We start from the raw sequence: 13,778 nt of genomic DNA, 5'->3' as shown, positions 1-13,778 counted from the left end.
AATCTATTAATCAAATTTTTTACAAAAATAAAGGGCCTTGTTTTCTTGTTCCTTTGTATAAATACATTTGCCTTTTAATAAAGAAATTTATTCAAATACTTTTTTTTATTTCTACAAATTGATCTTTGATCCAGGAGTAATAAATAAATAAATAAGGTGGTTGTTAACGAACATCATTCAGATATGAGAATAAATCCTTTTGAGAGTGAGGAAATGATGGAAAATCATCCAACCACCACATCTTTGACTAAGAGAAATGGAGCAAGACTCAACAGTTGAGAGGAGAATTTTAGAAATTTTCTCTTTTTTTCTTAGTCTTGTAAAAAAATGTATAGGAATAATCTTATATAAAAATAAGAGTAAAAGTTCTTGTATAAAAGTAATATTCTTTTTCTTGTAAAAAATATAAGCATAAGTGAGCTTATAAGCCTAAGTTGTGAAGTCAAAATATAGCCCTCTTAATTAGGAAAGTGAAAAACCCTAATAAAGCAAAACAAACCACTACACACCCACACGACTATGTGAGTTTTAAGTAAGTTTTGGAGCTTATAAACACATGAAGGAGCCTTGAATTGATATATGTGGGACTTGGATACATAAGGTGATGAAAATGACTTGTGCATCTATACTTTGCATTTTAAGTCCCATATCTTCTAGTGCTTTGAGTATGAAGAGTCTATCTAGTTATAAATAAAGGCTTAACCCCCCTTGTAACTCACTTTGAAATTGAATAAGAATTGAACTTGCTAAAATGTTTGTCTTATTATTTTTATTAGGTCTCAAAATAAAGTATTCTTCTTAGAGATCTTCTCTAAGGATCATTCCTTGGAATAGGAACTCTAGTTCATAGTTTCTCTTAAGTAACTTGGGAAAATTTTGAATTTTCTATGTCTTCCATTCGAAGATACTTCCATCAAAAGGTTTTAGTAAAATTAATACATTCCTATTGATTTTGTTTACTTATGTCCGAGACATCAATCGCATAGAGATTTTCTTTTGTCTAGCTGTAAGTATAGTTTGTCCATTAGATAATGAGATAATGCATGTGTCCTTATTAAATGAGACTAGACAAAACATATTATACTTGAGTCCTTTCACATATAAAACATTTTTAATACATACAAGTGAATATATACTTATAAACCTAATACAAAATATCTTACTTTTTTTGGCTCCACTGAAGGCTACTTACCGAGGTATAGGAATCTATACTTTATGCCCGTTATGTTTAAGGGAGTTAACTCTAGGATTAACAAAGTTAACTCAATATTTTTTATATTTTCCTCTTCTTGGTTGAGTTTCCTTTCCTATATAAGGAGGATTTGGTTCTTTGGAAAATTGCACTTGAATATTGAACGAAAATCTCTTTGTGAGTACATATTTAAGTGTCTCAATAGTTATTTTTTTATTGTTTTTGTTCTTATCTTGAGAAGCTTTCTTAAGTGTCGAATCTCCACGCACGTATGCTCTTATTTTCAATTGAAGGTGACATGTTCTTACTTCCCTCTCTTGTCTTGATCCATTTTTTACTTTCATTTGTTTACATGTTCTTGTTTTCCTTTCATTTTGGTTGAATGTTGCAAGCCATACCCATAGGTACTCATGCATCCACCATTGATAAATGCTTTTCCATGGATTTTATGTTATCTACACCTTCTTGAGTCAATCAAGATCCTTCCAACGTCTTAAGGTTCACATCAAAAGTGTGACCCCCTTTTTAATTTGGGTGCAACAATGTTATGATGTTTTTAACCATGCAATCACATTGAGTCATTTTGTTTTCAAATTCATACCAAGTTTTTTCAACTAATTCATTTCCAATAACATGCTTAGGAATAAAAAGACCGTATAATTGCATCTCAAATTCTTCTATCAATGGATTCAATAAAAATTTTGATTATAAATTTCCAAAACTAATAGTTAACCAATCCAAACATTGATGGTCTATTAATACATACACTTTCAGGAAAAGAAAGATTGTTTTCAGCCATTCTGAAAAACATGATCAAATATGGAGTAAATTTGAAGAACCAACTCTAATACCAATTGCTAGTTTTAAAGGATGAGTTCAACAGGGGGTGAGTTGAACTAAGAACGATTCTCACAAATTTTATAATGAAAAACTTATTAACTCTTTGAATAACAAAGTTTGATTTACAATAAGCAATGGAAACAACTAAAAGCACCAAAGATCAAGAATAAACAAGTTATAGGAGAGAGAGATCAACACAACAAACTTTATATTGTTTCACTCTATACCAAGAGTTACATCCAATTGTTCAAGCACACAATCCAAACTCACACTATAATACCAAATTCTTAAAAACACACAAACTGAGTAGTGAAAGTAAACTAGAATCAAAATCTTGAACCCTACAAGACTTGATTCGGTACCTAATAACATCATATTGTAGGACAAACCTAGAAACCCTATCCAAATACAATACACACACTAAAAAATGAATTAAAAACACGAACAATATCACTTGGAGTGAATTAAACACAATAGAAAAGATAAATCAATTAAGAAACTGTTTTCTCTTTCAACCACGAAATTATCACATATTTGCTCCAAGAAAAGGTTTTTAGCTTAGTTTATATTCTCTCCTAAAACGTAAATTGACTTTAAAAAAGAATGGTTTTGATTTCATGTAATTTGGTTTTAAAACGATAGAAATATATATAACATCTCATCTGATAGTTTTAATAAATTATAAGACTTATAATTGATTAAAATAGAGCCTTCAAAGAAAGTAATAAGAGCTTTAATAGGTTAAAACTATGTTTCAATATGTTAATATCCCTTAGTGAAATGAATAGCTTAACTCATCATTTTAACATATTAAACAAAAGTTAATTATGCAGATTGAGCTTAAGTGATTTTAATCCACGAAAAAATCAATTTAACATATTAAAACAGAGGGATTATAACTACTCACAATTTTAAGTGATTCTAATTGATTAAAATGATAATCTATTTGATTAAAACCTTTGTTGCAGTCATTCTTAACCAGCCAAGAACGTTTCAATAGATTAAAAACACATTTTAATAAGTTAAAAAACTGTCTTTCACTAGTAAAAGCTCTAATACATTTAAAGAAGCTTTTTATTTGTAGCATCAAATCAAGTAAGAGAAAACTTACCAACACATACCAACCTAAAACACATATAAGTGTTCATGGATTATTACAAATCTTCAAAATCTTTAGGAGAGCCTAAAGAAATTTCAAAAGAATAGTTCGATTCATCAAATATCTGAACCATAAATCTAACAACAACTACACCATACAATGGACAATTCTCTTTTAAAAATTCTTAAAGTGATAATGCACACCTTTATTTAGTTTGAGTACACCTAGTTTTTTATAACAATTTTTCCTAATATAAATTTTTTCTACATAACAATTAAGTATGTGACATAGTGAAATCCTAAATTATAAGAATGATTTTCATTACTCAACATTAAATAAATATCATCTTTAGAATTTTAGTGAATATTCCTTATTCAAAACATGTTTTAAAATTCTAAAGTCAACCCCACATAAGTGAAATATGTGTGAATTTCACATAAAAATTACAATCTACTGAAGTATTTTGGATGAGATAATATTTTATTTCATAAATAATGAGATATTAGCCTTTGATACCTTCAATGTGTGTTCCATTATTACTCCAATACAATTCTTTATTGAAAATACATTAATATATTAATTAATTTTACAATCATATAAGTGACTTCAAATAAGTATAACATGCTAGATTAATTAGTATTTTACCTTAAAAAAAGAGGTTGAATATACTTTTATTAAATATTCTAGTTGGTATAACTCTTTTGTTAGGTTGCATTAGAAACTCTTTCAAGAATGGTAAAAACATTCACTAACAATTTTTTTTCAATATAAAAACAAATTTCAAAAAGCATAAAAAATAACATATATACATGTACTACAAAATATTTACATAAATTTCTTAACTTAGATATGTTATAAATGTAAGACTTAATTATCCTTTTAGTTCTTATATTAAAGTGTAAAAATCAATTTATCTTCAAGATTTTGAAAAGTTTAATATCACCCTAACTTTTAAAAAAAAATTCAATTTGGTTCCAACTTTTTTTTAAAAAGTTATTTAAAACAATTTAATGTAATTCTAATTTTTCAAAACAATTTAATGTAATTCTAATTTTTCAAAACAATTTAATGTGATGGTCTCAATAATTTTTAAAACGATTCAATGTGGTAACAACACATATAATTCAGCGTATAGTGACTTAATCACTAAAGTAAATATATTTTAATGAGGAAAGTATAATAGAAGGAGTCACATTGAATCGTTTTAAAAAAAGTTGGAACCGTAATTAACTTTTAAAAAATATGGAGACTAAATTGATTTTTGACCCTTAATATATAGTGACAAAAAGGATAATGTAGTCTAAAAGCAACCACTTAAATATCATTTTTCTAAAAACAAGTGAGATTATGAGACAACCTAGTTTGCTTAGTAGAAAGTCTTTTATAAAGCAGGAAAATTAAATCAAATCTCTTACATAAAAATTTGAAGTATATGAAAAATGCATAATTGAGTGGAAGTACTTATTCAATTCAATTTTTGACTAAATCTATATTAGAACATTCAGAAGTAATTACTTAATCAATAAATAAAAATATAATATTATGTTCCTATAATAAAATTAACAAAATTACAACCATCACATATTTTTTTAGTACATATTTTAATATAATTTTGTTTATACAATTTTATATAATGATAGACTAATTTAATGAGTATCAAGTTATTATCTTGAATAAGTTGATAATCATCCAATTCTAATAATACAAATTGTGAGGTCATGAGTCAAACTCAATCATGTGCTGAAACGGTCTTAATGTTGATATTTGGAGTTAATAATTATGAACTTATCAGCTTCATTGGTTTATGCCTGGGACTGAGGGGTTGTGAGGTCATGGGCCGAGCCCATTCGATCAATCTCTAGAATACATCTCAAAATGAATTACTTCTTCAAACTTATGAGTCTCATTGGCTTATGTATGAGGCTGGGGGCTGTGAGGTTATGAGCCGAGCCCAATAATAGGATGAAAACGATTTTGACGCTGATATCTTGGAATAATGGAAAAATCGCCTTTACTTCTCAATTGCTAGCGGAGATTGACTGGATATGCAGGATTGTAATTAATTTGGAAATATATCTCAGAATAAAACCAGATATAAGGAGAAGGGAAAAGAACACCACTCGATATAAAGGAAGATGGTAACCTCATCATGCAGAACAACAATTCAACTGACACTGTTTCCAAATAAACTAAATACTTTAGTTGAGAAATATTCTTCTTAACTAGAACACAAATATAAATAATAACAATTATTTGAGTGGTATAATAATAAGATAATCAAGATAGAAAGTGATATAAAATGTAAAATAAAATATATAACAATATTACTTTTTTAAATTTGGATAGTACAATCTACCCTTACTTTTTCCTAAAGAGGAAATATTTTTTTAACGACTCTCGTACTCCTTTTTTTTCTTCTTTCTCAACCCTACTTGTTTACCTAGCTAAACTACACAAAACCATTTTCCCCATCCACTTTTCTCCTCGTTCTCTCCCTTCTCAATCTCAATTTGAATCAAAAGAAAAGAAAGATGAATAAATGCAATCCGTTTTTGATAAAGTTAAGATAGTGTCATTGGTCATTAGAATTTCTTATCTCGATCTGCAGAGGGTGAAGTTGGTGAATTGGGTGTAGCAGGGATAGGTGGAAAGGGAGAGTGATAAAATTTCATGGGACAAACACAATAAAAAATATATTTGTCGCGGTAACAGGTGTTGGAACATCCGAAGACAACCTTAACCTGCCATCATATGCTTCCATGTGGACTGTAGCATGCCAATTTACTCTTCCACCCTTCCCAACCGGACCAATAACAGCGCATTCAGTAACCCACTAGAGATAAATTAAAAAATGGGAAAAAAAAATGAAAAAGAAAGTAAAGAAACAAACAAACAAAGAAACTGGCATTTGTCAGGCAGAGAGATCAGAGAGAGAGAAAGTAAAAGTCAAATAAAAAGCAGCATATGGACCAGTCAATGCTGGTGACTCACTTCCCAAGGCACCAATCTCCAGTCTCATTCTCCACACGTCGCCTCACCATCCTGTGACGTTATCATTCTCCCTGCCCGCACTGCCCGTTCTGCCCGTCCCCTAATAGGTAAGTACCCAAGTACACCCTTCACCCCTTTACCCACACGCTTTCTTTCTCTCTCTCACTCTCTCTCTCTCTCTCTCTAGATTCTCGCACTTTCCCTCTTCCCACATCGAAAGGCGGCTCCCAATTCCTTCCTTTCTTCCTTCGATTGTTCCTCTTTCGCATTTTTCTTCGGCTGGATCCGATTCTCCCAATTCCAATTTCCAGAACTCAGTCCTCGCTAGGGTTTCGCGGAAGCATGGTTGTAGAGCTAGGGTTTTGCGCGGATCTAGGGTTTCACTGGTTCTGAGGGCTTCGGGTGTGGAATTAGGAGGGGATTTGATGGTACGCGTTGGGGAAAATGCAAGGCTATGCATGGACGTGGATGTGAGAAGGGTACTCGGCACATGTGGAAAGCCCCCACACGTGGTGACTCGTCTCTGAACGCCGATGTTTCTTCGTCTTCTTCGTCGTCGTCGTCGACTGTGAAGTTGTTCTTTAAGGTATTGTAATCGGGGTCGCGATTGTGTTTTAGGTTTTCGATTTCTCCGCTGTAAGGAAAAACTGTACATGATTTTGTATGTCTGACAGTGCTTATGTGAATTAATGTGGAAATATATTGTAGGTTTTTTGATGAGCGTGTTGTGTGTAAGTATGTGTGTACGGCAGGGATTAAGATGGAAACTGCTGAATTTGGAACCAAAATGCGTTTAACAAGCCCCTTTTCGAATAATAAAGAATTTATGATTGGAGTTTTATTTATTTATTGGAGGATATGCACTTCTCAACCAGTACCGTTAAATGGAATATATCATATTTCTTGCCATTACTGCAATAGGTTGATTTTAATTGTTCTAATTTCTAATTGATAGGGGTGGGGTGGGGTTACAATTCCGCTTTATTGGAAAAGAGCATTATGGGCCACAAAACTGCTTGTTTATCTGTTATTTAACGTTGTTACGTGACCACGAGGATCTCACTTGGTAGGTTTGAGACTATTGTTAACTTTTATACCGTGTTTTTCTGTCTAGGAGTATCAAATCACCTGGTTGAATGGCTGTATTATACTAATTGCAGCAAGCTTATGTAATTTTGATGTTTGGTTAACACGATTGTTCCCTGACTGGAGATTTGTGTGTTTATCCTGTTTGTTACTGCTCTCTATTTCGGTCTGTCAATATGCCCGAAGTTTTACTTTGTTTCAAATTGTTACTTCTGTAAAGCATAAAAGTGTTTTTATTATTGCTTTATTTTTTAACTATATCATTTTCTTTTATTATTTCTACTAATTAGAATGAGAGGGTAACAATGGAGTAAAAGGATTAAATAGTCTGATGGACTTATATTTCTCTAAAATTGAGGGTATATAATGACTTCCTTTAAACATCTACCACTACTTTGAAAGGATGAATGAACTGATTTCTGGGGATTAACTCTTTATGTATTAAAATAAGCTGCTTTTACAAAAGGTAGTTAAAAGAGAAATTATTAATTGATTCCATTTGTAAGGCTGTCTGTTTTACTTTATTTTTTGGTGCTTCATAAGTGGTTATAAGTGAACACTTTTGCTGTTGTGTTCTAGTCTCCATTTTCTGAATGTCATAGAACACTCTATAGTGCTGATGCATTAAAGGATGTAGCAAGAGAAGAGGTCCAGACACTGGGCCAGGGATTGAAAGGACCTACTGTGAGTTATGTCGTCAGGTGAGGTGGCTGGTGGTTTACAGTTGGGGGGAATGGTTCACGTTTGCAAGGCTAGATTTGGGATTCTGGTTTCTGTGGGAGTATATATAGATTTAGATACAGGTAGAAGGAGTATGAATCAACATTGTGGTTTGTTGGGCCTATAACTGGGCAGAGAATATATATCCCTGAGGAGTTTAGGCTCTGGCCCTTTTATGTCACTGTAAAGAGCTCTTTGATCTCCTCTTTAAATTTAATGAAATTCTTAATTGAAATTCCATTATTGGTTTCAATCATACTGCTGTGCTCTGAACTTACTTGAGACCTCCTTTCCCACATGAAACTTTTGTGAAGTTTTACTTTAGGTGTTTAGTCGTGATTTTCTTGCTTCTTTAATTAATTTTTATTTTAATTCTACTGCCAAAGAAGAATGTGTACTTGTGAATATTCTTTTTAAGGGAGCCGCGGTTGAATAAGTGTAAAAAAAATGGGAATACCTGATATGACTTACTAAATGCAAAGCACTGATATATTTTGTTTCTGTTGATTGAATTTTAATTGTTTACTAATGATTTCCTATCTTCTCAAATCATAGGACCGTCGCAAAATTAGTGTTGGTGAATGTGCTCTCTTCAAAGTATCTGAAGATTGCCCACCATTTATTGGTATAATTCGTTATCTGACAATTGGCAAAGATAAAAAGTTGAAGTTTGGTGTTAGTTGGCTCTATCGATCCATTGAAGTAAAACTCAGCAAGGGCGTGCCATTGGAGGCTGCTCCAAACGAAATCTTCTACACCTTCCATAAGGATGAGATTGATGCTGAAGCATTGCTCCATCCTTGTAAAGTTGCATTTCTTCCTAAGGGGGCTGAACTTCAACCAGGGATTTCTTCATTTCTGTGCAGGAGGGTTTATGACATTGCAAACAAGTGTTTATGGTGGTTAAATGATCAAGATTATATTAATGTAAGTTTCTACTCTCCAATGTTCCAGTCTGTTATGATTTTTTTATAGTGCTCAGTCTTTTCTCAACTTATTTTTGTCCTCATAAACCCAGGATTGTCAAGAAGAAGTAGATAAACTATTATACAGGAATTGTGTAGAAATGCATGCTACAGTACAGCCAGGTGGCCGTTCTCCTAAACCTATGAGTAGTCCAACATCAACATCACAGTTAAAATCTGCTTCAGATAGTGTCCAGAATAGTACTTCTTCCTTTCCATCTCACATTAAGGGGAGGAAAAGGGAAAGGGCAGATCAAGGCTCTGAGTCCGTCAAGCGAGAGCGATCAATAAAAGCTGAGGATGGGGATTCTGGCAATTTCAGGCATGATAATATTTTCAAGACAGAGATTGCAAAAATTACTGAGAAGGGAGGGCTTGTTGATGGTGAAGGAGTTGAAAAATTAGTGCAGCTGATGGTTCCTGATAGAAATGAGAAGAAGATAGATATAGCTAGCCGGTCATTGCTTGCAGCTGTCATTGCAGCAACAGATAAGTTAGATTGTCTTAGTCAGTTTGTGCAGCTAAGGGGTTTGCCTGTATTTGATGAATGGCTCCAAGAGGTCCATAAGGGGAAGATTGGTGATGGTGATAAATCTGCTGAGGAATTTCTGTTGGTATTGCTTCGGGCACTTGATAAACTTCCAGTAAATCTTCAGGCTTTACAAACATGCAACATTGGAAAATCTGTGAATCATTTGCGAACTCACAAAAACACTGAAATTCAGAGGAAAGCAAGAGGTTTAGTTGATACATGGAAGAAACGTGTTGAAGCAGAAATGAATATAAATGATGCAAAGTCTGGTTCAGGTCCCAATGTCCACTGGCCTGCCAAATCACGTCCTTCTGATGTTGGTCAAGGTGGGAATAGACATTCAGGTGCATCATCAGATGTTGGCATGAAGAGTTCAGTTACACAGCTTTCTGCTTCCAAAACTGCCTCTGTGAAGATTGTCCAGGGAGAGAATATTACTAGATCAGCATTGACATCTGCATTTCCAGGGCCTGCAAAATCGGCGCCGTCACCTGCAGCTGTGACTGCAAACTTAAAAGATGGGCAGCCTCGTATTGTTGCAGTCAATGGAGGTTCTGATCTTCCCATGGCAAATGCAAGGGATGAGAAAAGTTGTAGTTCTAGTCAATCTCACAACAACAGTCAATCTTGTTCTAGCGACCATGCTAAAACTGGAGGTCACTCAGTAAAGGAGGATGCCAGAAGCTCTACTGCAATGAGTGTGAATAAGATTTCTGGAGGCTCTTCACGACATCGAAAATCCATTAATGGATTTTCAGGTTCAACTCCATCTGGAGGGCAAAGGGAAACTGGATCAAGTAGGAATTCCTCCTTGCACAAAAATTTAACTTCAGAGAAAATATCTCCACCAGGATTAATGGACAAGGCAGTTGATGGAACTTCTCTTGACGGCAATATTCCAAAGCTGATTGTTAAGATTCCAAACCAAGGTAGAAGTCCTGCACAAAGTGTCAGTGCTGGTTCTTTTGATGATCCTACAATCATGAATAGTCGAGCCTCATCCCCTGTTCTTCCTGATAAGCATGATCAGTCTGATCACAGCCCAAAGGAAAAGAGCGACCTTTATCGAGTGAATATTGGCTCAGATATTAATACCGAATCTTGGCAGAGTAATGATTTTAAAGACGTATTGACTGGCTCTGATGAGGGTGATGGATCACCTGCTGCAGTTACTGATGAAGAGCACTGTCGTACTGGCAATGATTGTAAGAAGGCATTGGAGGTATCAAAAGCTGCTTCATCATCATCTGGAAATGAACATAAAGCTGGCAATATGCAGGATGCTTCTTACAGCTCGATAAATGCTTTAATTGAAGGTGTTAAGTACTCTGAAGCTGATGATGGTGGAATGAACCTTCTTGCTAGTGTGGCTGCTGGAGAAATATTGAAATCTGAGTTGTTAACTCCGGCTGGATCTCCAGAAAGAAACACAACTGCTGTCGAGCAGTCATGCACAGACAATGGTGTTAATAAGTCCTCTGAAGAAAATCTTGTTCGGGATGAATGCCACTCAAATAATGGTCTTGATGGTGAACATAAGAATCTGGCTTCTGTAACAGGTGATTTAGGGGCAAATGATGAAAGCGATTCTGATTTTCAAGCATCTGGAGGTAAAGCTGCAAGAGAGCTAAATAAGCGTGTTAATGCATGTAGTATGGATTTGCAACAGGTTACTGAAACTACTTTGGAAAGCAAAGGAAAATTAAATGAAAAATCTGGACCTACTTCACTGGGTGGTCTTGCTGAAAATTCTGTGCAAGAAGCTGGAGATGCTGACAGAAGCAAGCAGCTCCAGGAGGTTGTTCAGGGAGTGAATGCTGGCGAAACCCATGATAAGGTTAGTTGTGTTGCAGAAGTTGAGGCAGAAGCAGCTAAAAAATTGTTACATACAGCTGTGGAAGTGGATGCACAAAGTGATAACTGTACTGCTGAAGGATCAAGTGGCTGTGGACAGTTAGTTAAAAAGCCTCCTGCTATACTTGTGCAGTCTGATTTGGCAAGTGGAAAAGATGATAATGCACTCCATTCTTCTGGTTATAGTGTTGATGAGGTTCCTAAAGACTTCACTGATAGGGAATCTGAGAAAACTGATGATGTTGATGCTGAGAATCATGTCAGTCAGTCTAAAAATAAAAGAAATGAGTCTGAAAGTGATGCCTTGACTATGCCTGAGAATAAAGGTTTATGTTCTGTTGTGACTGGTCTTGTTGCTGAACATGTGGAGGAGAATTTAGAAGCGAAAGAGGTTCGTGATCAACCTGCTAGAGAGGATCCTCCTGAAGATTCACCTAGTGTTCGTTCACAAGAAATAGATAAGCATCTAGATTCCAAAAGATTAAAATTGACTTCCACAGAAACAGAGGAGGCTGAGGAGTGTACCTCTACCACTGCAGATGCTTCTTCCATGTCTGCTGCAGCTGTGTCAGATGTGGATGCAAAGGTTGGATTTGATTTAAATGAAGGGCTCAATGCAGATGATGGAAGATGTGAGTTCAACAGCATTGTCACTTCTGGATGTGCACCTGCAGGTCAATTGATCAGTCCTGTGCCATTTCCTGCTTCATCAATGTCTGGTATTCTTGCCCCAGTTACTGTGGCGTCTGCTGCTAAGGGGCACTTTGTACCTCCGGAAGATTTATTGAGAAGTAAAGGGGAAATTGGTTGGAAGGGATCAGCTGCCACCAGTGCATTCAGGCCTGCCGAACCCAGGAAAGTTATGGAAATGCCTCTTGGTACATCAGCTACCCCTATTGCTGATGCTCCAGCTGGAAAACAGAGTCGAGCACCGTTGAATATTGACTTGAATGTCGCCGATGAAAGAATACTTGATGATATTTCTTGTGCACGACACACAAATTCTATATCTCTTGCAACTGATTGTCATGATCCTGTATGCAGTAAGATACCTTCACCTGTTCGCAGCTCTGGAGGGCTTGGTCTTGACTTGAACCAAGCGGACGATGCTTCTGATATTGACATTTGCTTGAGTAGTAATCATAAAATTGATGTGCCAACTATGCAGGGGAAGTCATCATTGGGTGGTCCACCAAATAGAGAAGCGAATGTTCACAGGGACTTTGATTTGAACAACGGACCTTCTGTTGATGAAGTCACCACTGAATCCTCATTCTTCTCTCAGTATGCCAGGAGCAGTGTGCCATCTCAATTACCTGTTTCTGGACTTAGAGTAACTACTGCTGAGCCAGGCAACTTCTCTTGGCTTCCTTCCAGTGGGAACACCTATTCTGCTGTCACAATATCTTCAATTATGCCTGATAGAGGGGATCAGCCCTTTTCAGTTGTTACTCCAAATGGGCCACAAAGGTTGCTGACTCCTGCTGCTGGTGGCAACCCATTTGGACCAGATATTTATAGGGCTCCTGTATTGTCATCTTCTCCTGCAGTGTCGTATCCATCTGCTCCATTTGAATATCCTGTCTTCCCTTTTAACTCCAGCTTCCCTCTTCCATCAGCTTCTTTTTCTGCTGGATCAACTGCTTATGTATATCCAACATCTGCCAATCGGCTTTGCTTCCCTGCAGTAAATTCACAGTTAATGGGGCCTGCTGGCACGGTTTCATCTCATTACCCCAGGCCTTATGTTGTTGGTCTTACAGAAGGTAGCAATAGTGGTAGTGCTGAGACCAGTAGAAAATGGACAAGGCAAGGTTTAGATCTTAATGCTGGACCTGGGTGTTCAGACATGGAAGGGAGAGATGAGAGTTCACCTCTTCCATCTAGGCAACTTTCTGTTGCTAGTTCACAGGCCCTAGCTGAGGAGCAAGCAAGGATCCAGCTCGCAGGTAGTGTTCGCAAGAGAAAGGAGCCCGATGGTGGGTGGGATGGCTACAACCAATCCTCATGGCAATAGCAATCTTTATAATCATACAATCTGATGACCACAAGTGCCTGTAAGTGTTTAGTTTTGTATATTCAAATGTTTGTAACACTTGGTCACTTGTGGGAGAAGATCTGAAAATATGTCCTGCGTCATGCTGATGTGATTCAGTGGAGGTTGTTACTTTTTTCGTTAAGAAATATATTTAAATGATAATGGAATAAATGCTATTGCAATTTCTCTGTGGGCAGTCTTCTGTCCCATTTTCATTGAGAAATCCTGCTCCTTTGCAGCCTACTATGGCTCTCATTTTTCCGTTGTTCTTGCTAGTTTTCTTTTCACTTTTTTTAATGTTTTTTGGTGATTCTCAATTGAATGTTGTCATGCCGCTTAAGTTATTGTTTGTATGATAAATGTTGTCTTCAGTGAATTTTGGATGGGCGATGGTCAATTTCCAGAGATCATCTAATTTTTGCTTTTTGGGAGAATTGGGTGGTAAGTGGGCGTCTCCATTA

General features: G+C 35.6%; 1 protein-coding gene across 1 annotated transcript; it reads left to right on the top strand.

Moving 5' to 3' along the window:
- The first annotated feature begins 6,259 nt into the window (after positions 1-6,259).
- LOC137821589 (uncharacterized) lies at positions 6,260-13,540 on the top strand. The gene is made up of 3 exons (XM_068626249.2): positions 6,260-6,708; positions 8,484-8,855; positions 8,947-13,540. The coding sequence occupies exons 1-3, from the start codon at positions 6,577-6,579 to the stop codon at positions 13,294-13,296; spliced, it is 4,854 nt and encodes a 1,617-aa protein (XP_068482350.1). The 5' UTR covers positions 6,260-6,576; the 3' UTR covers positions 13,297-13,540.
- The last annotated feature ends 238 nt before the right edge of the window (positions 13,541-13,778 follow it).

Source organism: Phaseolus vulgaris, chromosome 9 (assembly GCF_051622355.1).
Source record: "Phaseolus vulgaris cultivar YP4 chromosome 9, ASM5162235v1, whole genome shotgun sequence".
Lineage (NCBI taxonomy): Eukaryota > Viridiplantae > Streptophyta > Magnoliopsida > Fabales > Fabaceae > Phaseolus > Phaseolus vulgaris.
Note: the sequence above shows the minus strand (reverse complement) of the source record. Positions and strands in the feature narration are given on the sequence as shown.